Source organism: Cherax quadricarinatus, chromosome 75 (assembly GCF_038502225.1).
Source record: "Cherax quadricarinatus isolate ZL_2023a chromosome 75, ASM3850222v1, whole genome shotgun sequence".
Classification (NCBI taxonomy): Eukaryota; Metazoa; Arthropoda; class Malacostraca; order Decapoda; family Parastacidae; genus Cherax; species Cherax quadricarinatus.
In genome coordinates, this window is record NC_091366.1 from 10,144,736 (window position 1) to 10,169,782 (window position 25,047).

Below are 25,047 nucleotides of genomic sequence, written 5' to 3' on the forward strand. Positions count from 1 at the left end.
TCGTGAGAACGTAATTCCGTCAGTTTTCCATCGTGTTTCGTTCTTTTGGTGTCATTACAATTGGGAAAAGATTCTCTATCATTTCATAAGAAATTTTTTTTTTTTTTCGGAAATTTTGCGACACCAGGAGACGCCTCAGGATTTGGGGTTGGGACAGCCAAGGGGTCAATACACTAGTATTGTACCATTAATGCACTAGTATTGTACCATTAATGCACTAGTATTGTACCATTAATGCACTAGTATTGTATCATTAATGCACTAGTATTGTATCATTAATACACTAGTATTGTATCATTAATACACTAGTATTATTAACCCTTTCAGGGTTTCCGCCATACTAGTACGGCTTACGCACCAGGGTTTTTGACGTACTAGTACGCCTAAATTCTAGCAGCCTCAAATCTAGCTGGTAGGCCTACATATGAAAGAATGGGTCTGTGTGGTCAGTGTTTGCAGTATAAAAAATATCCTGCAGCACACAGTGCGTAATGAGAAAAAAAAAAATCTTGGACCGTGTTTTTGGATTAAAACAGCGACTTTGCACTGTATTTTCCTATGGTATTTATTGTTGTATTCTAGTTTTCCTGGTCTCATTTTATAGAATGGAAGACATATTACAGAAATTGAGATGATTTTGACTGGTTTTACTAAGAAAAGTACCTTGAAATTGCGCTCATAGTAGCAGAAATGTTCGATTTTTACAAAAGTTCAAAAGTAAACAAATCTTGCTATGTGTCCAATACACGTCAACTGGTGAGTCTAATATTCTTTCACAAGTGCGCTGATAATATTTTTACCATTTCTACACCAATGCAGTAGTCTGCATAACAGTAAATCTCCTATTTTTTTGTTACAATAAAAATTCAAAGTGGAAACAAAAGTATGTAAGAAGGGCTTGGGGACGTGACTAATGAACAGAGGAAATGTTATTTTAGTGCCAGGAATGTCTTGTTTATTCTTGACCCTATTCAGATATTGGCATCTTTTGAAATTTGTGTGAAATTGGCAAAATTGCTAAATAATGACGACTGTATTGGATAGTTGAAATCGGTAAATGGGTGGTTTCTTGTACTCATTCAATAGAAAAAATGGAGCTCTAGCGAAATAGTTACGATTTTTGTCGACTAGTACACTGCAATTGGCCGAAAATAGGGCTCAAAGTGGACAAAATTGCTGATGCGTAAACATCGTCGAGACCTCTAACTTCGCGAGAGCATAATTCCGTAAGTTTCCATCAAATTTCATACTTTTGGTGTCATTATGATCGGGAAAAGATTCTCTGTCTTTTCATAAGAAAAAATCTTTTTTTTTTTAATTTGCCCGACGCTGAGAATAAGTCTCTCAGAGGGCCTGTCGACCCTGAAAGGGTTAATACACTAGTATTGTATCATTAATACACTAGTATTGTATCATTAATACACTAGTATTGTATCATTAATACACTAGTATTGTATCATCAATACTCTAGTATTGTATCATCAATACACTAGTATTGTATCATCAATACACTAGTATTGTATCATCAATACACTAGTATTGTATCATCAATACACTAGTATTGTATCATCAATACACTAGTATTGTATACACTAGTATTGTATCAATACACTAGTATTGTATCATCAATACACTAGTATTGTATAATCAATACACTAGTATTGTATCATCAATACACTAGTATTGTATCATCAATACACTAGTATTGTATCATCAATACACTAGTATTGTATTATCAATACACTAGTATTGTATTATCAATACACTAGTATTGTATCATCAATACACTAGTATTGTATCATCAATACACTAGTATTGTATCATCAATACACTAGTATTGTATTATCAATACACTAGTATTGTATTATCAATACACTAGTATTGTATCATCAATACACTAGTATTGTATCATCAATACACTAGTATTGTATCATCAATGCACTAGTATTGTATCAATGCACTAGTGTTGTATCATCAATACACTAGTATTGTATCAAGACACTAGTATTGTATCATCGATGCACTAGTATTGTATCATCGATGCACTAGTATCATCGATGCACAAGTATCATCAGTGCACTAGTATTGTATCATCAATGCACTAGTATTGTATCAATGCACTAGTATTGTATCAATGCACTAGTATTGTATCATCAATGCACTAGTATTGTATCATCAATGCACTAGTATTGTATCATCAATACACTAGTATTGTATCAATACACTAGTATTGTATCAATACACTAGTATTGTATCATCAATACACTAGTATTGTATCATCAATACACTAGTATTGTATCAATACACTAGTATTGTATCAATACACTAGTATTGTCTCATCAAAACACTAGTATTGTATCATCAATGCACTAGTATTGTATCATCAATGCACTAGTATTGTATCAATCATCAATACACTAGTATTGTATCATCAATACACTAGTATTGTATCAATACACTAGTATTGTATCAATACACTAGTATTGTATCAATACACTAGTATTGTATCAATACACTAGTATTGTATCAATACACTAGTATTGTATCAATACACTAGTATTGTATCAATACACTAGTATTGTATCATCAATGCACTAGTATTGTATCATCAATGCACTAGTATTGTATCATCAATGCACTAGTATTGTATCAATGCACTAGTGTTGTATCATCAATACACTAGTATTGTATCAAGACACTAGTATTGTATCATCGATGCACTAGTATTGTATCATCGATGCACTAGTATCATCGATGCACAAGTATCATCAGTGCACTAGTATTGTATCATCAATGCACTAGTATTGTATCAATGCACTAGTATTGTATCAATGCACTAGTATTGTATCAATGCACTAGTATCATCAATGCACTAGTATTGTATCATCAATGCACTAGTATTGTATCAATACACTAGTATTGTATCAATACACTAGTATTGTATCAATACACTAGTATTGTATCAATACACTAGTATTGTATCAATACACTAGTATTGTATCAATACACTAGTATTGTATCATCAATACACTAGTATTGTATCAATACACTAGTATTGTATCAATACACTAGTATTGTATCAGTGCACTAGTATCATCAATGCACTAGTATTGTATCAATGCACTAGTATTGTATCATCAATGCACTAGTATTGTATCAATGCACTAGTATTGTATCAATGCACTAGTATTGTATCATCAATGCACTAGTATTGTATCAATGCACTAGTGTTGTATCATCAATACACTAGTATTGTATCAAGACACTAGTATTGTATCATTGATGCACTAGTATCATCAGTGCACTAGTATTGTATCATCAATGCACTAGTATTGTATCATCAATGCACTAGTATTGTATCATCAATGCACTAGTATTGTATCATCAATGCACTAGTATTGTATCAATGCACTAGTATTGTATCAATGCACTAGTATTGTATCATCAATGCACTAGTATTGTATCAATACACTAGTATTGTATCAATACACTAGTATTGTATCAATACACTAGTATTGTATCAATACACTAGTATTGTATCAATACACTAGTATTGTATCAATACACTAGTATTGTATCAATACACTAGTATTGTATCAATACACTAGTATTGTATCATCAATACACTAGTATTGTATCAATACACTAGTATTGTATCAGTGCACTAGTATCATCAATGCACTAGTATTGTATCATCAATGCACTAGTATTGTATCATCAATGTACTAGTATTGTATCAATGCACTAGTATTGTATCAATGCACTAGTATTGTATCAATGCACTAGTATTGTATCATCAATGCACTAGTATTGTATCAATGCACTAGTATTGTATCATCAATGCACTAGTATTGTATCATTAATGCACTAGTATTGTATCAATGCGCTAGTATTGTATCATCAATGCGCTAGTATTGTATCATCAGTGCGCTAGTATTGTATCATCAATGCACTAGTATCATCAATGCACTAGTATCATCAATGCACTAGTATCATCAGTGCACTAGTATTGTATCATCAATGCACTAGTATTGTATCATCAATGCACTAGTATTGTATCATCAATGCACTAGTATTGTATCATCAATGCACTAGTATTGTATCATCAATGCACTAGTATTGTATCATCAGTGCACTAGTATTGTATCATCAGTGCACTAGTATTGTATCATCAGTGCACTAGTATTGTATTATCAGTACACTAATTTCCTGGTATTTTGACTTGATTTTTTTTAACCCTTTGACTGTCGCAACCCCCAATCCTGAGGTGTCTCCTGGTGTCGCAAAATTTAAAAAAAAAAATTATTTTTTCTTATGAAATGATAGAGAATCTTTTCCCGATTGTAATGACACCAAAAAAACGAAATTTGATGGAAAACTGACGGAATTATGCTCTCGCGAAGTTAGCGACCTCGGCGCTGTTTACAAATCGGCGATTTCGCCCACTTTGAGCCCTATTTTCGGCTAATTCCATTGTTCCAGTCGCCCAAACTCATAGCTATTTCTTTAGAACTTCATTTTCTCTATCGATTGAATACAAGAAACTGCCCATTTACTGATTTCAACTACCTAATAATGTGGTCAGAAATTTGCAATTTGGCCAATTTCACGAAAACTAAAAAATATGACAATTTCAAAATAAGGTCCAGAATGAACAATGCAGACATTCCTGGCTCTAAAATAACGTTTTCTTTGTTCATCAGTCACGTCTCCAGGCCCTTCTGATATTACTCTTGTTTTCTATTTTGATTTTTTATTCAAACAAAAAATATTAGACTTACTATTATGCAGACTACTGCAATGCTGTAATAACTGTATAAATAACATCAACCCATTCATGACTGCATATTAGAATGGCTAGTTGGACATTTATTGGACAATGGCATCATTTGTTTACTTTTGAACATTGGCAAAAATCAAACATTTCCCCTACTTTGAGCTCCATTTCTAGGTTCTTTTTATAGTAAAATCAATCAAAATCACCTCTATTTCTGTAATATGTTTTCCATTCTATCAAATGAGACCAAGAAAACGAGAATACAACCATAAATACTATACGAAAATAGACCACAAAGTCGGCATTTTAATTAAAAAAAACGGTCGGAGTTTTTTTTTTTCTCATTATGCACTGCGTGCTCCAGGATTTTTTTTATATGGTGCACACTGACCACACAGACCCATTCTCTCACATGTGGGCCTACCAGCTTTCTCCTGCTTGATTTGAAGCCGCTAGAATTTATGAGTATATATACGTCAAACACGGCACCTCGTAAAACGTATATATACGGCCGCGACAGTCAAAGGGTTAACACATCAGCCGCCTCCCACCGAGGCAGGGTGACCTAAAAACAAAGAGAAAAGCTTCATCATCATTCAACACTTTCACCATTCACTCCTGTCTAACATGCTCATGCACGCTTGCTAGAAGTTCAAGCCCTTCGCCCACAAAGCCTCCTTAACCCCCTCCAGTAAAATTGATGTTCAGCATCTTTGGTAAAGCAGTTGTTGCTTTACAAGTCAACTCCACAAAGCTCATGATAAAAATTACAACTGTTATATTGTCATCCCTCGCACATTCTGTCACCTAATACTGTTATATCAAAAAATGCTTGCATGCCATTGTAATAATTTTTTTGTTACTAGAGTGAAAAGGATTTAGCTTCTGCCTTGGAGAGTACCAAATCTCGCATTGTATTTGGCACTGTGAAAATTGGAGACAGCAGTTCTCAGAAGTTAGTCGTAAGGAACAACTGCACTACTCAAGCTCTTTCACTCTCATTAGGAATTAGTGGCAACAAAGCCTTTCAGGTACAGTATTTTATACTAAGAGCATTTCGATCTTGTTTATTTTGCATAATATTTTGAAAATAAGAATCTTATTCTGATGTATAATCTTCTGGGGCATCTCCTGGTTTTTGCCCCCCCCCCCTTTTTTTTACCCTAGAACAGGTGACGGTAGCTTTCCTATAGGTATTTTTATTTTGTTTTGCCCCTCTAACTGTATTTAATGGAAAATTCCTTTTTGACAAGACTGTCAGGCAGGGATAATATTCAAACTCTCCTTTTTCTAGGGTATTGTACAAGAAAACTGATATTTGTAATACGTAGTTGCTAAATTCAGAAAAATCTAGGTAATTAAAGATATGTATTTAGTGAACAATTAGAAGTAAAGATTTAATAATAATGTTCATTAAACTTATTAATTGCATTCTTTTGCATAACAATACAATGGGCCCCCGGTTTGTAGTGGCATCGGTATCCAATAAATCCGGTATTCGATACATTTTAACGCAAAAATTTTGCCTTGGTTCCCGTTAAAAACCCCGCCATATGCGATTTGTCCAAGACGTGTCTACGGGTGGCCCAGTGTTTACAAGCCAGCCAGTGTGCTCGCATCTAAGGATACATTCGGTACATTCCATATTATCACAGTGTTTTTGGTGCTTGTTTCTGCAAAATAAGTCACCATGTGCCCCAAGAAAGCTTCTAGTGCCAACCCTGTGGTAAAAAGGGTGAGAATTAGTATGGAAATTAAGAAAGATTTTGAAGGGTTTGGGGCTAACCCTGAGAAGCCTATGCCAGTTGTGGAATCCATTGTGCCTACTTCAAAAATTAAGTAAATGTGTGCAAAGTGGGTTGAACTGCAAACCTTTATGGATGAAAATCACCCTAACACAGCTATTGCAAGCCGTGCTGGTGACTATTACAATGACAATGTTGTGGCCCATTTTAGACAAATCGTAAAGGAACGGGAGGTGCAGAGCTCTATGGACAGATTTGTTGTGCGACAGAGATCCAGTGACTCTCAAGCTGGTCCTAGTGGCATTAAAAGAAGGGAAGTAACCCCGGAAAAGGACTTGCTACCTCAAGTCCTAATGGAAGGGGATTCCTCTTGTAAACAATAAGTTTGACACTCCCCTCCTCCCATCCCATCAATCATCACCAGATCTTCATTAAAGATAAGTGCCATGTATTCTACTGTTAGTAGAGTACTACAAACTGTGCATGTCTTCTTCAGTTTGTGTGCATTAAACTTAATATTTCATGTGGTAAAATATTTTTTTTTTTTTCATACTTTTGGGTGTCTTGCACGGATTAATTTGATTTCCATTATTTCTCATGGGGAAAATTGATTCGCTTTTCGATAATTTTGGTTTACGATGAGCTCTCAGGAACGGATTAATATCGCAAACTGGGGGTCCACTGTATTTCTTGCATTTCCTATCATTGAAAATGTTGGTGCATTGTGAGATGTGGATGCTGCATTAGAGAAATTCTCTGTTGTATTCTCACCTTGCACTTCTTCAGTTACTTAACAATTTTTTTTTTTTTTTTTTTTTTTTTTTAACTGGCCAACACCTTCCGACAAAAACTGATCTGACAACGAAGAAAACAATCAATGTCACTCAAGTGTTGTCTTGTCAGAAGTGTGCCAACATTGCATTTCAGATGACCCTCCTAACTAATATCCTAACACCATCCGAGTGAAGGCACTGTATTCTCCACCTCCAGGACGCAAGTCCAACTAACCAGTTTTTCCTGAATTCCTTCATAAATGTTACTTTGTTCTTACTCCAATAGCATGTCAAACCACAAAAACCACTTGTCGCCACTTCTAACATACACGAGCCTTTTTGTTGTCTATGCCCAGATAACTCTAAACCTCCTTTACCACTTCCCTCCAACCTTTCCTAGACTACACCTACCTTTTCTCCCCAGATTATATGCGCTATCATTCTATTTTTCTCCATTTTCTCTGTGTCCCAACTACCTCAACAACTCCCTCCTCATCCCTCTGAATAATAATTTTTGGTAACTCCACACCTCGTGATCTCCAAACTCTGAATTCTCTGCATAATATTCACAGCACATATTGCCTTCAGACATAACATATCTACCACTTCTAGCTGCCTCCTCTCTGCAGCATTCAAAACATGCTTCACAACAGTGTTGATACCACTATACTCTGTTACATTTCCCATTTTGCCTCTATAAATAGTTTTGTCTCCACAGATGCCCTAATGCACAATCCACCTTTTTTTTTTTCTTCATCTCGTATCCTACATTTCCCAGATTTTATTCACCATTATAAATTCAGCCCTCTGATGCATGGCCACCTTACCCTAGTGGTGGGGTTTAAGCAACCTGTCTGGCTAAGAACCTAGCAGTGTATTGGTCCTAAATGGAGGAAAGTTTTTTTTTTTTTCCCCTTTCATCAAAATTTGTGCTGATCTAATAGCTTATTACTTTGAACAAATTATGGATTGGTTTGTTCTGCGACTAAGTTAGTCAAATATTGGTATTAATGGCTCCTGAAATTTTGTATTGTGCTTTCTTTAACTCAGTAACTCTCTAAATCAGGTTGGTGAATTTGGCAGCAAAGAGGGCCAGTGTAAGATGGAAGTAGTGCTCAAACCATGTCAAGAACTAGCCCTCTCTATTTTCCTATGCCCCAAAGAAGTTGAACCATTAAGTGCAACACTCGTATGCAAATATCGTGGTTTGACGAACCCCTTCAAATGCAAGGTAAAATATCTGATGCAGTCATTAATCTTTCTATTTTGGCTAAACTTGTAGTATGCTAGTGTCCTGCTTCATTTTTAACCAGTTTGGTGTCAGTCTCGTAATACAGCTTTGAAGCTAGCGTCGGTCTAGCATCTTCAAATCTTGCTGGAGAAAGCTGGTAGTCCTACATATGAGAGAATGGATCTGCTTGGTCAGTGTGTGCAGTGTAAAAAAAATCCTGCAGCAAGCAGTGCATGAAAGAAAAAAAAATGCTACCGTGTTTTTGGTTTAAAATTGCGAATTTGCGGTGTATTTTTGTATGGTTTTTATGGTTGTACTCTAATTTTCTTTGTCTCATTTGATAGAATGGAAGATGTATTTTAGAAATAGGTGATTTTGAATGGTTTACCTACTAAAAATAGCTTGAAATTGATCTCAAAGTAGTGGAAATATTAGATTTTGACATGTTCAAGAGTAAACAAATCATGTCACACGTTGAATACGTGTCAACTGGTGGGTCTAATGTGCATTCACGAATGTGCTGATATTATTTATACAATTAAACAAATTGAATGAATTGATGAGGGAAAAAAGGCGAGTGGTGCGTTGAGGTATATGTGGAGACAAAAAACGTTATCTATGGAGGCAAAGAAGGGAATGTATGAAAGTATAGTAGTACCAACACTCTTATATGGGTGTGAAGCTTGGGTTGTGAATGCAGCAGCAAGGAGGCAGTGGAGATGTCCTGTCGAAGGGCAATGTGTGGTGTAAATATTATGCAGAAAATTCGGAGTGTGGAAATTAGGAGAAGGTGTGGAGTTAATAAAAGTATTAGATGGCTGAAGAGGGGTTGTTGAGGTGGTTTGGTCATTTAGAGAGAATGGATCAAAGTAGAATGACATGGAGAGCGTATAAATCTGTAGGGGAAGGAAAGCGGGGTAGGGGTAGTCCTCAAAAAGGTTGGAAGGAAGGGGTAAGGGAGGTTTTGTGGGCGAGGGGCTCAGACTTCCAGCAGGCATGCATGAGCGTGTTCAATAGGCGTGAATGGAGACGAATGGTATTTGGGACCTGACGATCTGTTGGAGTGTGAGCAGGGTAATATTTAGTGAAGAGATTCAGGGAAACGTTATTTTTATATAGCCAGACTTGAGTCCTGGAAATGGGAAGAATAATGCCTGCACTCTAAAGGAGGGGTTCGGGATATTAGCGGTTTGGAGGGATATGTTGTGTATCTTTATACATATATGCTTCTAAACTGTTGTATTCTGAGCACCTCTGCAAAAACAGTGATTATGTGTGAGTGAGGTGAAAGTGTTGAATGATGATGAAAAAGTATTTTCTTTTTGGGTCACCCTGCCTCAGTGGGAGACGGTCGACTTGTTTAAAAAAAAAAAAAATTGAAAAGGAAGCATAATATAAGAGAGGCCTGGAGACATGACTAATGAACAGAGAAAATGTTATTTTAGTGACAGGAATGTCTGTATTGTCTATTCTGCCCCCTGTTTTGAAATTGTACTTTCTTGAATTTTGTGTGAAATTTGCCAGATTAGTAATTTGTGATCACTTTTTTGTGTAGTTTAAATAGGTAAATTGGCAGTTTCTTATACTCAGTTAATAGAATAAAAGGAGTTCTAGCAAAATAGCTATGAGTTTGGTCAGGTGGAACACAGGAATTGGCCCAAAATAGGGCTCAAAGTAGGCAAAATCGCTGATGCACAAATATCGCCGAGACCGCTAACTTCATGAGTGTTATTCCGTAAGTTTTTCATCAAATTTCAAGCTTTTTGCTTTCATTACCTTCAGAAAAAGATTTCCTATCATTTCACAAGAAAAATAATTTTCGACACTGATCCAGTTTGCAAGCAGGGGTCTTGACACTCAAAGGGTTAAACTAATTATCATTATTTTAATGAATGACTAATTGTTTCCCCCACCATGCACCTTTTTTCAATGAACTGGCCATATCTCACCAAGGCAGGGCAACCTAAACAGAAAAATGAACATTTTTCTTTTTCAACTAAGCTATTTATACAGGAGAAAGGATTACTAGCCCCTTGCTCCTGGCATTTTAGTCTCCTCTTACGATACGCATGACTTGCAGAAGAATTCTTTTCCACTCTCCCATGGAGCAGGGGAAATAAAGAACAAGAACTATTAGGAAAATTGAAGAAAGCCAAGATGGGTGTGTAAATGTGTGTATACATTAATGTATAGTGTGACCTAAGTGTAAGTAGAAGTAGCATACTCTTTTTCATTTTCATTTTTTTATGCAAGTGGCAACTGTTTCACTTGTACAGTAGCCAAACAAGTTTGAAACCTTTAGTAAATGCTATTACATGAGATAATAAATGTTAACTTGACTGACTAAAAGCAGTTGTTAATATTAGCAGGTCTACGGTATTTGTTGTAATCACATCTTCCAGGTTCCACTACAAGGGTATGGAGGAAAAAGTGAGTTGGAGATTGCTGATGCCTGTGATGGCAAGCCTCTTTTTCTTCGAGACTTGGCACCAGGTTTACCAACTCTAGTCAACACTACTTTTACTAATACAGGAGACAGAGTAATGTTTTTGAAGCTTCTGGTGTTTACAGGTAATTCTTTCCTACATAAATTAGACTTTTAGGGGCCGTTAAATTTTATAAATTGTTAATCTTTATTTAATAATCTAATGTTTTCTGAAGAAAACATGTGCCTAGATTCTCAGCTTGAGCTAAGACTTGCATATACTATATATATATACAGTGGACCCCCGGTTAACGATTTTAATCCGTGCAAGAGGGGTAATTGTTATGCGAAATAATCGTTATGTGAATGAATTTTCCCCATAAGAAATAATGGAAATAAAATTAATCCGTGCAAGACACCCAAAAGTATGAAAAAAATTTTTTTTTACCACATGAAATATTAATTTTAATACACACAAACTGAAAAAGGCATGCACACTTACATGACACTTACTTTTATTGAAGATCTGGTGATGATTGATGGGATGGGAGGAGGGGAGAGCATTATCTTCTTACTGTTTAGAAGGGGAATCCCCTTCCATTAGGACTTGAGGTAGCAAGTCCTTTTCTGGGGTTACTTCCCTTCTTCTTTTAATGCCACTAGGGCCAGCTTCAGAGTCACTGGACTTCTTTCGCACAAGATATCTGTCCATAGTGGCCTGTACCTCTCGTTCCTTTATCACTTCCCTAAAGTGTTTCACAACATTGTCAGTGTACAGGTTGCCAACACGGCTTGCAATAGCTGTGTGAGGGTGATTTTCATCCATGAAGGTTTGCACTTCAAGCCACTTTGCACAGATTTCCTTTATCTTTGTAGTAGGCAACTTCTTCAATTTCTCTCTCCCCTCCTCTGAACCAGTTTCCCCAGGTCTGGCCTCTTGCTCTTGAAGTTGATCTATCAGCTCATCAGTGGTTAGTTCTTCATTGTCCTCCTCCACCAACTCTTCCACATCCTCCCCACTAACCTCCAACCCCAAGGACTTTCCCAATGCCACAATGGATTCCTCAAGTGGCATAATCCTCTCAGGGTTAGCCTCAAACCCTTCAAAATCCCTTTTGTCTACACATTCTGGCCACAGTTTCTTCCAAGCAGAGTTCAAGGTCCTCTTAGTCACTTCCTCCCAAGCCTTACCTATAAGGTTTACACAATTGAGGATATTAAAGTGATCTCTCCAAAACTCTCTTAGAGTCAGTTGAGTTTCTGAGGTCATTACAAAGCACCTTTCAAACAGAGCTTTTGTGTACAGTTTCTTGAAGTTGGAAATAACCTGCTGGTCCATGGGCTGCAGGAGAGGAGTGGTATTAGGAGGCAAAAACTTCACCTTAATGAAGCTCATGTCCCCATAAAGTCGCTCTGCCACGTCTGTAGGATGACCAGGGGCATTGTCTAACACCAGGAGGCACTTAAGTTCTAATTTCTTTTCAGTTAGGTAATCTTTCACATTGGGGGCAAATGCATGGTGTAACCAGTTATAGAAAAATTCCCTAGTGACCCATGCCTTACTGTTTGCCCTCCACAGCACACACAAATTATCCTTGAGGACATTCTTTTGCCTGAACGCTCTGGGAGTTTCAGAGTGATACACTAATAAAGGCTTCACTTTGCAATCACCAGTAGCATTGGCACACATGAGAAGAGTAAGCCTGTCTTTCATAGGCTTATGTCCTGGGAGTGCCTTTTCCTCCTGAGTAATGTAGGTCCTGCTTGGCATTTTCTTCCAGAACAGGCCTGTTTCATCACAATTAAACACTTGTTCAGGTTTCAGTCCTTCAGTTTCTATGTACTCCTTGAATTCCTGCACATATTTTTCAGCCGCTTTGTGGTCCGAACTGGCAGCCTCACCATGCCTTATCACACTATGGATGCCACTACGCTTCTTAAATCTCTCAAACCAACCTTTGCTGGCCTTAAATTCACTCACATCATCACTAGTTGCAGGCATTTTTTTAATTAAATCCTCATGCAACTTCCTAGCCTTTTCACATATGATCGCTTGAGAGACGCTATCTCCTGCTAGCTGTTTTTCATTTATCCACACCAATAAGAGTCTCTCAACATCTTCCATCACTTGCGATCTTTGTTTCGAAAACACAGTTAAACCTTTGGCAAGAACAGCTTCCTTGATTGTCTTTTTGGTGCCCACAATAGTAGCGATGGTTGATTGGGGTTTCTTGTACAACTTGACTAGGTCGGCGATACGCACTCCACTTTCATACTTATCAATGATCTCTTTCTTCATTTCAATGGGAATTCTTACCCTTATTGGTGTACGGTTGGCACTAGAAGCTTTCTTGGGGCCCATGGTCACTTATTTTCCAGAAACAGCACCGAAAACACTGTAATAATACGAAATATTCCGAGTGTATGCTTGGATGTTACCGCGGAGGCTGGCTGGTAAACAATGGCACGGGCGGCACATGTGAGGCTGGCTGAGGGCGCACATTGGACGCGTCTCGGACGAAAATCGGTGAGCGGGTTTTTAATCGGTATGCGCGGCAAAAATTTTGCGATTAAAGTAAGCGGTATGCGAAATAATCGCTATGTGATGCCATCGTTATGCGGGGGTCCACTGTATATATATATATATATATATTTTTTTTTTTTTTTTTTTTTCTGAATTTGGCACTGTTCAGAGATCCTTGGCAGTTTTGAAAAGTTTTTGCAAACATTCCATTTCTGGAGTTTTTTTTTTTTTATTATTAGATTAGATTTTCATGAGTCTTGTGCATTTTTATTGATTTACTAGACAAATTTCCAATATAGTAATACTTCTGTTAATGAAATAAATATTATTACTGTAGTTTACTGTATGTATTGGTTAAATGTTGTAGTTCATTTTGTTCTGTAACAGATGACCAGTGTTCAGAACTACTGCCCTCAAGTGAAATCTCCGTGCAACCTTCAGAATTTGTTTTGGCACCAAAGGAAAATCGGGATATATTTATTGCAGCAACTGGGACTGCTAACATGTTGGCCAAGGCACCTGGCTGTGTGGGAGTGTTACAGGTTATATCAGGGGATGAGATTTTACGCCAGAGATTCCGGAGGTAAGGAGAATTGTATTTTCTATGATTAATTTTGGAGATAAATTCTAGATTGTCACTAGTTGCAAAATATTCAAACAAGAGTACATAATTACTCTGTTGTTCAAATATATAAATTACTTAGTGTAACTGAATTATGTGTTAGATTTTGAGAGTAATATTTGAATGAATGGTGTAAAACTTGAAAGCTAGGGGATTTTTTTTTTTTTCACTGGCCATCTCCCACAATGATAGTGCTTATTTAATAGCCGTCTTACAAGAAGTACAGATGTGATAATTCCAATGACCCTCCAAACTGTACCATACTCCCTTTCCCTCTTTCAGAATGCAGGCAGTGTACTTCCACCTCCATGAATTCAGTTGGGTAACCAGTTTTACTGAATCCTTTCATAAATGTTACCTTTCTTGCACTCCAATAGTATGTTAGGCTAAATAAAATCCCTCTTCTCCTCACTCTGATCTTATACACACTCAAAAGGCTGCTAGATGCTCAGGATCCTAACACTTAATACCTCCATTATCCCCCTTCTCCAATCTGCCCTTTTTATTCCCCTCATCTATTCTATGGCTCACCATTTCTTACACAGACTCTTCAACTGATAAATATTTGATAAATAACTGAAAGCATTTACTCCCTCCCCAAAATACGAGATCCAATCTTTCACCACTTCAATATTTTGCTACTCTAATCACCTTACTCTTTTCTGTGTTGGAATTTTCTTCTACCAACCTTTGCAACTCTCCTTCAGAATCTTCCAAAAGAACTGTCATATCGGCAAAAAGTGACTGTGACAACTCCCACTTTGCATCAGATTCATTATCTTTCAATCCTGCACCTTTCCCAGCACCTTAGCATTCTCATCATTTCCAACCCTATCTATAAATATGCTCAACAACCATGGTGACATCACACATCACTATCTAAGACCTTCTTTTCCTAGGAAATAGTCCCCCTCATACATACTCTACTGCTTTTTGTAATCTACTATCTGTTCCATACATTTGCAACATCTGCCACACTGCTTCTCTACCTACCATTTCATATGCCGTTACTAACTCTATTGATGCAACAAGCATCTCCTTACCTTTCTCTAAGTATTAACTTTCATGTTTCATTGTTAACATTTGGTCTTCATATTATCTACCCTTCCTAAATCCTTCTTGGATGTGTGGAAATAAAACTGCAAATTACTAGTAGACTGATTATTTTTGGGGGGAGGGCTATTAAAATTAATTACTTAGACATTTTTTTTACTTTGTATGATTTGCTTAAATTTTATATAGTAATGTATTTTCCATTCAGAATTTTTAACCTCAAGTATATCCATTTTCCAAATAAAAGCTCAAAAAATGTAGTTTTGTGTTTTGGTCATGGTATACAATTATTTCAGTGAAAATTTAGAAAGATGTACAGTGGACCCCCGCTTAACGATCACCTCCCAATGCGACCAATTATGTAAGTGTATTTATGTAAGTACGTTTGTATGTGTGTTTGGGGGTCTGAAATGGACTAATCTACTTCACAATATTCCTTATGGAAACAAATTCGTTCAGTATTGGCACCTGAACATACTTCTGGAATGAAAAAATATCGTTAACCGGGGGTCCACTGTAGTGCACCCCAGGAGGGTCTTTCAAATTTTTTTTTTTTTTTTTTTAAGACATGGATTCGTACACCATCAGAAATGGTGTATAAATCTTTCTTTGGATCACCTTACTGGTGGGAAATGGCATAGGTGTTAAAAAAAAGTGCTGTACAGAAGTTTCGTTCATCTGTAAAGAGTTCTGAAAAAAAAATTTAAAAAGGTACCATTAATTATGTCTATTTTCACATCTTTTTATAAATATAATATTGTAAGAGGCAGAACCACTTTCAGGCAAAAAAACTTAGGTTTTTCACCCCAACAATGTATGTTAAAAACTGGTATAAACCTTCATAATAAATACCGACAAGTTGGTTTAGAAAGACACATAAGCAAACACTATGACATAGTTATTATGTTAAAAACTACTGTAAAGGCATACTGGTAAAATGACTCTTCAGATGAAAGACTGAAAATGTATACTTAATCTGATAGGAGACATCATAACTATTTGTAAACTTATAAAAGGATATGAAAAAATTATATAAATGTTTTGAGCATCATTGAGAGGGAGAACAAGAAGTTACAGGTGTAAACTAAGGAAGAGTGGATGCCTCAAGGACAATAGAAAATATTTTAGTATTTCACACACAGAGGTATTGTTCCACGACTCCTTACATAAGTTTGAAAGTAAAGTAGATGGAGCTGTTTCATGCTAGTTATTCAGAAGTTAAAAGGACCTCCCAAGGTGTAGAGCTTATCCTTTACAAATGCAATAGTGAAGAAGTAAATGTACAATACTCCAGTATATTTTTTATGTTAAATTTAAAAAAATTACAAACACTAACAGTGCTGGAAATGTTTTATATTTGTAACTCAAAACTTTAATTCTGAAGATAGTCAAAACGATAGACAATTCTATCATAGTAGCTTCTGTTAGTTGTAATTTTCCAAAATTTGGGAAGCAAACATTGAACTTGTTTGTTGCAAAAGAATTGTCCAGTTTGCTTGTACAGTATTAGGAATTTTCTGTGACTGAAAGGGAAAAAACTATGGAAACATTAACATAAGGGAGAGTTTACTGTTTTCACGGTACCTTCTTTGCACATGCACTATTACAGCTAGTAATTCAGTGCACGTATTAATAACTTCAATGATGATGACTTGCAGAAAATTTTCATTGGAGCCATCTGGGCTTATAAAAAGTTTAGGTAAAAGAAGAAAATTTTTAAACCTAAATTATACCCCTTGACTTAGGGATATTATCCATCATCTAAGTGGATTAAAAGCAAATTTATTTTTCTCTATCAGACTTAAAAACAAAGAAGTAAAGATCCGGCGTATTAATGATCCTAGCCTACTGAAGATCAACTGGGATAGTGTTTATACAGGGAAGAAGGAAGTTCAAAATGAAGAAGATTGTCTCCCTCCACAGCCCGAAGATTCTGCCGTCTTCTTCAATTCGTGTTCCAAAATTCAGGTTCTCTAATTTTATTGTCATTCCTTAGATAAGTCATTTTCAGTTTATTTTCACACACATTTTTATCTTGTTTCCTAAAGAAGAATAAGTGTTTCAGTATGGGAAGCTGAACAGTTGACAAGTTGCACCAAAAGGAAACTGAAGATGATGTTTTGGTCTATCCTGGACCATTATAGTCACAACAGTTGTGATTGGATACAGGTTCATGAAGGACTGAAATAATAGCTAAATTCTCCTTTGTGTGTGTGTGCACGTGCACATGTGCGCTTATATATATTTGTGCACATGCACATACAAATTTAAGAATACAAGAATAGAGTATGTGCGCGCGCACACACACACACACACTATTCTTGTATTAAATTGATAAATATTCCACTAAAATTTAATTAGATAAGACTTGGATCCAAGGCTTTTCAACACTTACCTAAAATATAATTACCAGCAGACCCATAAATTAAGAGGAAACTTGATAAACTCCTCTAAATTATGCCTGTTAAGCCAGATTGGTTGGGGGCCAGGGCATAGGGCAGTGACCCCTCCAACCATGAACAAGTTGGTAGGTAGGCAGATGACATGTATAAAATTGCATATGGTGGATGTGTAAAAGTTTAAGTAGAACAATAACAAGGACAAAATTTTCTTATTCCAGATTCAGTTGTATGGAGAGCGTCAAGCTCATGACGATGCATCAAGCACTGTGTTTGCATGTTTAAATGCTGATGATACAGTCAGCTTGGAGGCAGATATCACTGCTGCTGCTGGTGACAGGTAAATTAATATTGATCAAAGAAATTGTACTTGCAGTGTAAGTGTATTTGGGAGAAAGAGAGGTTATAGACCCAATGACAATGTTTAAGTGAAATAACATTACTTGTACCAAGAGGAAACTGGTAAGATATGAAATATCCTGATGAATGAGTAGATCAATAAGAAATATACTGTTTTTAATTTTACTGTGAATGATTTAAATGTTTCATTTGTGTTATATAGTACAAATATTTTGTCTCTTGAATATTAAGATACAAGTCTCGCTTGAATATTAAGATACAAGTCTCACTTGAATATTAAGATACAAGTCTCACTTGAATATTAAGATACAAGTCTCACTTGAATATTAAGATAAAAGTATGATATTAGCTTCCATTTGCATTCGTTACAATTTTATCTCTATTTTTACTGTTTGTTTCTTAATAGTTCTTAAATTAGCAAATTTTCTTCTCAGTTACCAATCGAAAATGGTTTAGAACACTACCCTTGAAGCTTCTCATGTTAAAAGCCACTAAAGGGGCCTGATTACCCCCTTCCCTTTTCCTGCATGCATTAACCTAAAAGGAAAAGAACAAACCTTAGGTTAGACTGTTTGCATATAAATGTAGTATTGATATCAAGAAAGAAGCACGTTTGTTATTTCAGGAGCCTTGTAAACCTAGCACTAAATGAAATTTTAGGTGATTGGTAATTTCAGTGGGAAGAGGTTGAAGAAATAAGCATAAAAATGTTGCATAACAAAAAGTAAAATCATAATATTGAATAAGCAGTTGTGGAAAGACAGCTGGAAGTATAAGTGAGGCTTGTAAAGTTTATAGACACAGTAGGATGTGATACGGTAAATGGTAATATAGTCAGCCTTTCAGATTTTAGTTGGAGTAGATGCTTGTGAAAGGCATTCTTAAGTTCATTTGTCTGGTGTAAATAACAGTGAAGACTTTGACTTCAATTTTGTCTAAAACTTTAGGAATAGATAGTACCTGTGTTATAAAAAAAAAAACAGAATTCTTTTAAGAAGTTAAGTGCACAGTAAAAGCAGTCTGCTGGACTGTGTGCTTGTTGATTGAGAAGCTATCTTGGAAAAAGTAAGAGAAAGTAATGAGGCTGTCAGGATGTGGCATAGATTTAAGAGTGTAGTGTTAGTATGTGTAGCAGAGGATTGTGGTTATGGTGCAGAGAAAGGACATTTAAAATTAAAAAAAAAAAATCATTAGGTAGACTAGATAAGAAAAGAAAAAAATATAAAAGGTGTTTTGAAAACTGCAAACAAGTATATAAAGGAATGAGTGAGGTAAAAAAAAAAATTAAGATAAATGTAGGAAAACAAATATATTTTGTTTATGCAGGATCTCATCACTTTGATAGGACATCTGTCTTATTAAAGTGATGAGATCCTGGATAAACAAAATATAGGCATTAGAGAATAATTTAAGAAATTGTTAAATGTAGATGAAGTAATAGGGAAAAAAAATGCCATGCTTTTGATGATGAACAAGATCTTAGAATGAGTAAAGAGCTGTACATGTGGGTGAAATGGGCAAGAAAGTTGAAAGTATGATTAGCAAGAGAGATGAATTAGGAATTGACATGCTGAACAGGTTGGGGGTGAAATGTTGAAAGCAGAGCATTTTTTGTTACTCTGTACATTGGGAGAAAAGGAATAAAATCATTGTAGGAAATTATACTAGGGATACTTTATGGTGAAATTAAGACACATGTGCAACATCTGGGTATCTTTATTGTAGACGTTTCGCCATCCAGTGGCTTTATCAATACAAATTCTAGGACATAACTTGAAGACAGTAGGACTATATACAGAAAATGAGGTAATCAGTCCCTCAACCTAGGAGTAGGTGCGAAGAGCACCGTAGTCGTGGAGATTCTTTATGGTAAAATTGTGATTGACAAGACACTGTATGATTATAAAGTAAAAATGTGTTGATAAAGTGTCTTCACTGATGCTAGTTAGCGAGCAGTAACAAAACATGGAATTCTGACTATAAATTTTAAAATGGTTTGACAGTGTGGATAGTGAAGTGATTTGGCAAATGAGAGATGTTGGACAAAGATGGGCAGTGTTTTTGTGGTTTTAATGTGGTCTTCATACATTATTTTAAAATTTTAACTGCTAAATGTCTCCCTCTTTTCCCCTCATTTCCCTTGCCCTCTTCCTCCTTACCCTATCCCTCTATCTCCTCTCCCTATACCTATACCTATCCACCTTCCTCTTTTCCTCTGCCCCCTGCCTCTTTACCCTTTCCACCTTCCCCTCTCCTCCCCTTCCTTTCTCTCCCTATTCCCCAGTCCCCTTTCTCTTCTTCCCTTTCCACTTTCCCCCCCACTCTGTCCATCTTTTTCTATACCCATCCCCCATTCCCCAGGTTAGCAATAAGAATAATAATAACTTCCTTTCTCAGATTAATAGATACACACCAGCCAAGTGCACATGGATTTACCAGTCATCAGTTGCAGAAGTGCAGTAATGTTTTACAAGCAGCTGCCACTACAGAGACAGGGATAAACATAACTTGGGATGTTTTCCCTCAATGTTTGTCCATTCTTGCATCAGATGTGTCACCACACATATTTTTTGTTGTCAACTTGAATAATATTCAACAAATGTTTGAGGTAAATAAGTGATTATTTTTTAAATTATTGGGGCACTGTTACCCTAATTGCTGTAATTATAAAAAGTGAAGAGAAATGTACGAGATGAACAGCTGGCATAAAAATGTGTTATCAACTCAGTATCAGCTGAGTTAGCTGTCCTCTGGCCAGATCTCGAGTAGGTATATATGGTATACAGGGTATTTTTTCATTGAAAATGGAAGACAAAACATTAACAAATAACACATTCAATTACTTGCAAGAACTGTCTGATGTACTCTTATCACAAATTACAATTATTATTATTATTGTTATTTTAACACATTGGCCACCTCCCACCAAGGTATTGTGAACAAAAAATGAGGACACTCGCCATCATTTCATCTAATTACTGCCTTTCCTGAAGTATGCAAACATCACAGTTCAGATGACCCTCTGGACTGCAACATTTCCTCTAGTGATGGGATGTTACCAAATTTTTTGTCAATACCAACACTGTTTTAGGCCAAAATTGACACCAAAATTGGCTGATACTAACTGATACTGATACTTAAAAATAACACTTATCCCCACCCCTCTAGAGTGCAAGCACTGGTGGAAGGGTGGTGATATCCCCTCCCTCCCTCCCTCCCTCCTTCCTTTCCCTCCCAAATCTATACACCCTCCTAGTTTTTCTCTCCTTTTTTTTTTTTTTTTTTTTTTTTTTTTTTTTTTTTTTTTTTTTTTTTTTTTTTTTTTTTTTTTTTTTTTTTTTTTTTTTCTCTCCAACAAGTTGGCCATCTCCATGTGTGTAAATTTTTCCCTTAGATCCACTTAACTGTGTACAGGTCGACCATCACTAATCCGGCATCATTGGGACCTGTAGTGTGCCAAATTATTGAGTTTGCTGGATTACAGAGTGGTTAGGTTAGAATACACTTAATTAACCTATCAATAGAAACTGCTACGTCTTCCTCATTTTCATCACTGCTCTCACCTTCACTGGCTTGCTGCTGTGGATTTACAACCATCTGCACAATATCTGAATCAGTATAATGATGAAATTTGAGCCAATATAATGATGAAATTTGAAATTATTCTAGCTGAAATTTGTGCCAGATTAGTGATGGCCAACTTGTATCTAGAAAAGGGACGAAGTTTTAGCTTGTCTCAGAAACATTACAAAATGAGCTAGTATCTTCTGTTTTTTTTTTTTTTTTTTTTTTTTTTTAGTATGGTAGAGCTGAATGTTTGCAGAAAGTTCTCAAATTTGAGATTATTATTATTTTTTTTATTATCACACTGGCCGATTCCCACCAAGGCAGGGTGGCCCGAAAAAGAAAAACTTTCACCATCATTCACTCCATCACTGTCTTGCCAGAAGGGTGCTTTACACTACAGTTTTTAAACTGCAACATTAACACCCCTCCTTCAGAGTGCAGGCACTGTACTTCCCATCTCCAGGACTCAAGTCCGGCCTGCCAGTTTCCCTGAATCCCTTCATAAAGGTTACTTTGCTCACACTCCAACAGCACGTCAAGTATTAAAAACCATTTGTCTCCATTCACTCCTATCAAACACGCTCATGCATGCCTGCTGGAAGTCCAAGCCCCTCGCACACAAAACCTCCTTTACCCCCTCCCTCCAACCTTTCCTAGGCCGACCCCTACCCCGCCTTCCTTCCACTACAGACTGATACACTCTTGAAGTCATTCTGTTTCACTCTATTCTCTCTACATGTCCGAACCACCTCAACAACCCTTCCTCAGCCCTCTGGACAATAGTTTTGGTAATCCCGCACCTCCTCCTAACTTCCAAACTACGAATTCTCTGCATTATATTCACACCACACATTGCCCTCAGACATGACATCTCCACTGCCTCCAGCCTTCTCCTCGCTGCAACATTCATCACCCACGCTTCACACCCATATAAGAGCGTTAGTAAAACTATACTCTCATACATTCCCCTCTTTGCCTCCAAGGACAAAGTTCTTTGTCTCCACAGACTCCTAAGTGCACCACTCACTCTTTTTCCCTCATCAATTCTATGATTCACCTCATCTTTCATAGACCCATCCGCTGACATGTCCACTCCCAAATATCTGAATACGTTCACCTCCTCCATACTCTCTCCCTCCAATCTGATATTCAATCTTTCATCACCTAATCTTTTTGTTATCCTCATAACCTTACTCTTTCCTGTATTCACCTTTAATTTTCTTCTTTTGCACACCCTACCAAATTCATCCACCAATCTCTGCAACTTCTCTTCAGAATCTCCCAAGAGCACAGTGTCATCAGCAAAGAGCAGCTGTGACAACTCCCACTTTGTGTGTGATTCTTTATCTTTTAACTCCACGCCTCTTGCCAAGACCCTCGCATTTACTTCTCTTACAACCCCATCTATAAATATATTAAACAACCACGGTGACATCACACATCCTTGTCTAAGGCCTACTTTTACTGGGAAAAAATTTCCCTCTTTCCTACATACTCTAACTTGAGCCTCACTATCCTCGTAAAAACTCTTCACTGCTTTCAGTAACCTACCTCCTACACCATACACTTGCAACATCTGCCACATTGCCCCCCCTATCCACCCTGTCATACGCCTTTTCCAAATCCATAAATGCCACAAAGACCTCTTTAGCCTTATCTAAATACTGTTCACTTATATGTTTCACTGTAAACACCTGGTCCACACACCCCCTACCTTTCCTAAAGCCTCCTTGTTCATCTGCTATCCTATTCTCCGTCTTACTCTTAATTCTTTCAATAATAACTCTACCATACACTTTACCAGGTACACTCAACAGACTTATCCCCCTATAATTTTTGCACTCTCTTTTATCCCCTTTGCCTTTATACAAAGGAACTATGCATGCTCTCTGCCAATCCCTAGGTACCTTACCCTCTTCCATACATTTATTAAATAATTGCACCAACCACTCCAAAACTATATCCCCACCTGCTTTTAACATTTCTATCTTTATCCCATCAATCCCGGCTGCCTTACCCCCTTTCATTTTACCTACTGCCTCACGAACTTCCCCCACACTCACAACTGGCTCTTCCTCACTCCTACAAGATGTTATTCCTCCTTGCCCTATACACGAAATCACAGCTTCCCTATCTTCATCAACATTTAACAATTCCTCAAAATATTCCCTCCATCTTCCCAATACCTCTAACTCTCTATTTAATAACTCTCCTCTCCTATTTTTAACTGACAAATCCATTTGTTCTCTAGGCTTTCTTAACTTGTTAATCTCACTCCAAAACTTTTTCTTATTTTCAACAAAATTTGTTGATAACATCTCACCCACTCTCTCATTTGCTCTCTTTTTACATTGCTTCACCACTCTCTTAACCTCTCTCTTTTTCTCCATATACTCTTCCCTCCTTGCATCACTTCTACTTTGTAAAAACTTCTCATATGCTAACTTTTTCTCCCTTACTACTCTCTTTACATCATCATTCCACCAATCGCTCCTCTTCCCTCCTGCACCCACTTTCCTGTAACCACAAACTTCTGCTGAACACTCTAACACTACATTTTTAATCCTACCCCATACCTCTTCGACCCCATTGCCTATGCTCTCATTAGCCCATCTATCCTCCAATAGCTGTTTATATCTTACCCTAACTGCCTCCTCTTTTAGTTTATAAACCTTCACCTCTCTCTTCCCTGATGCTTCTATTCTCCTTGTATCCCATCTACCTTTTACTCTCAGTGTAGCTACAACTAGAAAGTGATCTGATATATCTGTGGCCCCTCTATATGAAGATATGAAGATTTAATCTAGAGATCATACAGATTTACCATTACATTGTTGGTGGAATTTTTGTCACTGTTTTCCAGTGGAGTAATATTATTTTCCTCTTTAGGCAACATCAGACTGTAGATGGTTGGGCATTGAGCCAAGAGAAGCCATATTGCCAAGCTTAAGTTCTGTAAAAGTACTTGTGAAACTTGAACCCTCTCGTATGCCTCAAGTTATTAACCCACTGACACACACACTTAAGGTAAGTTATGTGCATACATCTTTATTATATGCATCAAGTGCTTATGATATTACCAGAACATTCCTTAGATATTTTTTTAACACACAATTCCACATACTTGAGCTGAAAACTAACTAATGAGATTCTACTGTAGACAATACATATATGAATCTGAGTTTATAAATATTGGGATGTTGAATACACAAATAACCTGCACATAGGAGAGAGGAGCTGACGACAACATTTCAATCTGATTTGGACCGTTGTGTATTATTCCATTCATGGTATTGTGCCATAACCCTTGAAGAGTTCAAGCCTTTTTGTTATTTTTGGGATATTGAAATTTAGTGTAAATGTATTTTGGTTAATTCATTTTTTTTAATCCCTTAGTTGTGGGATGTATAGAAGTGCACACAAACAATATTACCATTTACACTTTCCTACTATTCTTAATGTAACTAGCACCAACAATATATCCCTCAACTAAACAATTAAAAAAAATAAATTATTTAAAATATTTGACATCATTTCTCAATCTTGAATGAATTGCATCTTATAATCCACA

General features: G+C 36.6%; 1 protein-coding gene across 7 annotated transcripts in view; it reads left to right on the forward strand.

The window, feature by feature from the left end:
- Window positions 1–25,047, forward strand: part of LOC128691763 (centrosomal protein of 192 kDa-like) — a 124,953-nt gene that overhangs the window by 93,148 nt on the left and 6,758 nt on the right. For all 7 annotated transcript variants that reach the window (XR_011394117.1, XR_011394118.1, XM_070101035.1 and 4 more), the window contains 8 exons: window positions 5,644–5,808; window positions 8,362–8,526; window positions 10,929–11,097; window positions 13,863–14,058; window positions 16,950–17,118; window positions 17,771–17,889; window positions 20,307–20,517; window positions 24,366–24,503. Coding sequence is in view for 5 of the 7 variants with exons in the window: in XM_070101035.1 (XP_069957136.1) it covers window positions 5,644–5,808; window positions 8,362–8,526; window positions 10,929–11,097; window positions 13,863–14,058; window positions 16,950–17,118; window positions 17,771–17,889; window positions 20,307–20,517; window positions 24,366–24,503 (1,332 nt within the window). In the remaining 2 variants the exon portion in view is untranslated. The remainder of the gene's footprint in view (window positions 1–5,643; window positions 5,809–8,361; window positions 8,527–10,928; window positions 11,098–13,862; window positions 14,059–16,949; window positions 17,119–17,770; window positions 17,890–20,306; window positions 20,518–24,365; window positions 24,504–25,047) is intronic.